This window comes from Protobothrops mucrosquamatus, unplaced genomic scaffold (genome assembly GCF_001527695.2).
Source record: "Protobothrops mucrosquamatus isolate PMUCROS unplaced genomic scaffold, P.Mucros_1.0 scaffold16142, whole genome shotgun sequence".
In the NCBI taxonomy this organism is placed as follows: Eukaryota; Metazoa; Chordata; class Lepidosauria; order Squamata; family Viperidae; genus Protobothrops; species Protobothrops mucrosquamatus.
The window spans coordinates 1-2,980 of record NW_015401907.1 but is presented as its reverse complement, the minus strand read 5'-3'; the positions used below and the strand labels follow the sequence as shown (position 1 = coordinate 2,980).

Sequence of the window (2,980 nt, the reverse complement as noted above, 5' to 3'; positions counted from 1 at the left end):
CTGCCTCCAGAAGTTGTGAATGCTCCAACACTGGAAGTGTTTAAGAAGAGACTGGACAGCCATTTGTCCGAAATGGTATAGGGTTACCTGCCTGGGCAGGGGGTTGGACTAGAAGACCTCCAAGGTTCTGTTCTGTTCTGTTCTGTTCTGTTCTGTTCTGCTCTACTCTACTCTACTCTACTCTACTCTACTCTACTCTACTCTACTCTACTCTACTCTACTCTACTCTACTCTCGTCAAGAAAGCAACCAAGCTCAGAGAGCACCAAGGACTCTTCATTTCAACCCTGAGCTACAATTATTCTCCTTTATTGGTATCCACATTACCATTCATGTATGAAACATCAATTAGCATATCAAGAAACAGCTGGAGCTAGCTTTACATCTGAATCTTACAAGTGTTTCCAATAACTCAGTAAGGACTGATCATTGGTGTCTTGGGATATATCCAGATACCTTGGATGCCCCCAAGCAAGAACTAGCATAATAACTAATATTTTTTTTGGCATTTTATAGATTAAAAGGGAAATATGGAGTAGGCTGATTGCATTGAGTGACTTGTCCCCAGCAGTCTGACCACGAGGTGGCACTAGAAGATTGCCTTAAGTCTACGTGAAGGACAAACTCATAACTTCCCCACTCCTAAGAAGTCTATACAGCACATACATTATTTTATATCTCCTAGTGTTTCTTTCAGAAGAATGTATCAATTAATACACACAGAGAGACTTGACGTCATTTCAAACTGAATATTTTTGAATTAATCTACAGCAAGCAACAGAATTGTTATATGCCAGAGATGGCGAACCTTTTAGAGACCGAGTGCCCAAACTGCACCCCAAAACCCACTTATGCATCGTTGGGTGCCGGGTGGGTGTGGCCCATAGGGTGGGTGTGGCCCATTGGGTGGGCGTGGCTGCAGTGCTAATGGCAGACTGGGTGGGACTAAGAAGTTCAATCAATTCCAACTTTGCAAGATCTTATTTTTTCCTGCGAGAAGTTGAAATTGATTGATTGATTGAACCTTTTTTTTTTTTTTTGCACACGGCGGCGGAGGCCTAAAGCGAAAAGGTTTTATAAAACCCAGCTGAAGGCCTAGGACTGGGGTGAGGGCGTGCGTGCCCACAGAGAGGGCTCTGAGTGCCGCCTCTGGCACCCGTGCCACAGGTTCACCACTACTGTTATATGCTGTTTCCTTACACACACATGCACACACACAATGCTTACAATATTAAATCCTCTCTGTTATAAGATCTACTGTTCAGGTATTTACATTTTCCTGAAAGAACGCAAGCAAATTATCTCCACTCCAGGTACTGTCCCCAAAATCAAAAGTATGAAAGGTTAATGTCTTCCTTCTAACAAGACAGTAAAAACATCACATAGGTTGATCCATTTTTGGCTTAATGGGTGTGAAATGAATGATATGCAGGAAGGCAACTGTCCTCATTAAATTCCACCCTTGACATCTTTGTGGCCTCCTAGAGCAGAAGATAGATAGATTCAGCTCCTGGACCAGAACCAGTTTCCTATCCTTATTGCGTTAACTTAGTCTCCATGGAAAATGTCCACTTGAGTAACAGTATTAAACTTAGCATTTCCCACACGTTCTCCAATGTACAACCTGAAATGTAAGACTTCACTAAGATATTCAGAGAATTTAAGAACCAGATGTAAGAGAAAAGTAGGCAAGGGGTGGAGTTAAACAAGATTAATGTCAGGTGCAAAGGGTCAGGACCATAGGTTAAATTGCACCCCATAAGATTTATTCAAGCCCATAAACAAGAATCTAGTCAACTAATGGTCAGCACTAAACTGCCCTGAGATAAAGGTCAATAGATTCAAGGAAGATTAGACTTGGATCATTTGTGGTAATGCAAGGACTCTAAGCTGATGACATGTTTGACTCCGCCCTCCAGTTCTGCCTGCTCTTTTCCTACACCAGAAGAGGACATGCAAATCCTCTCTGGATATCACTGACTTAGGCCCAGCTCTAGCAAGAATACCACGTCTTTCCCCACCGCTTGAACCTAAGGGGAAGGATGTCAACAAGAAGCTTTCTGCATAGGCAAAGAGCTTCTATATGCAAGCCAATCTAGCTTTTGGATGCGAAAGATTTCCAGGAGAAGAAGGTTAGTTCTTCCCAGTTCAACCTAGTTTGTGGCTTTAAGTGGTACAGTTAGTCCTCAACCTATGACACAATTAGGGTCAGAATTGCTAAGCAAGGCTATTGTTAAGTGAGATGTGCCCAATTTTATGACCTTTTTTTGCTAGAGTTCTTAAGCAAATCACTGTAGTAGTTGTTAAGTGATCCATGCCAGCTGGCCTTCCCCCATTGCCTAGGGCAACTGGCACTTTTATGACTAAATCAATTCTATTTTGGAGCAACTACATAAAAAAAGGAGAAAATGAAAACCTTACCTCTTGCTCTTGTTGAAATATGACAACTCTACCGCCTTTGTCTCCCGTCGCTAGCAATTCTCCAGAATGATTAAATTCTACCGTAGATATTATGTCAGCTGTACAATAAAGAGCAAAAAGACACAGGTTAGTATTCTTAACAAACATTCAAACTAGGTACTTGTATTGTGGACTTGGAAGAAGCGGGATAGGAAGACTATTGATGCTTCTGAACTATGGTGATGAAGAAGATTCCTAAGAATGCTGGGACAGACCGGTAAACAAACCAATGGGATCACTGAACAAATCAACCTAGAGATCTCACTCGAGGTACGAATCACCAGGATCAGAGAATCCTACATTGGACACATCATGCAAAGATCCAGGGCTTTTTTTCAGCCGGAACGCGGCGGAACCGCGTTCCGGCACCTTTTTCCGGGCTGGCCGCACCGGAAATAGCCCCTCCCACACCGGAAATAGCCCCTCCCAAATTTTACTTGCATTCCTGTTCTCTAAAGGGGCGGTCCTAGGGTTTGATGAGGGCGTGGCCAGGTTTGAGTTCCGCCACCTTTTCTCCGAGA

The 2,980-nt window shown here is 43.1% G+C and overlaps 1 protein-coding gene across 1 annotated transcript in view; it reads right to left on the bottom strand.

Moving 5' to 3' along the window:
- The window catches only part of LOC107301738 (serine/threonine-protein phosphatase 2A 55 kDa regulatory subunit B beta isoform-like), a gene marked incomplete at its 5' end in the record, with an annotated part of 12,646 nt that extends 10,128 nt beyond the window's left edge, over window positions 1-2,518 (bottom strand). The window contains one exon of the mRNA XM_015830924.1: window positions 2,421-2,518. Within this exon, the coding sequence (XP_015686410.1) occupies window positions 2,421-2,518 (98 nt within the window). The remainder of the gene's footprint in view (window positions 1-2,420) is intronic.
- Between the last annotated feature and the right edge of the window lie 462 nt (window positions 2,519-2,980).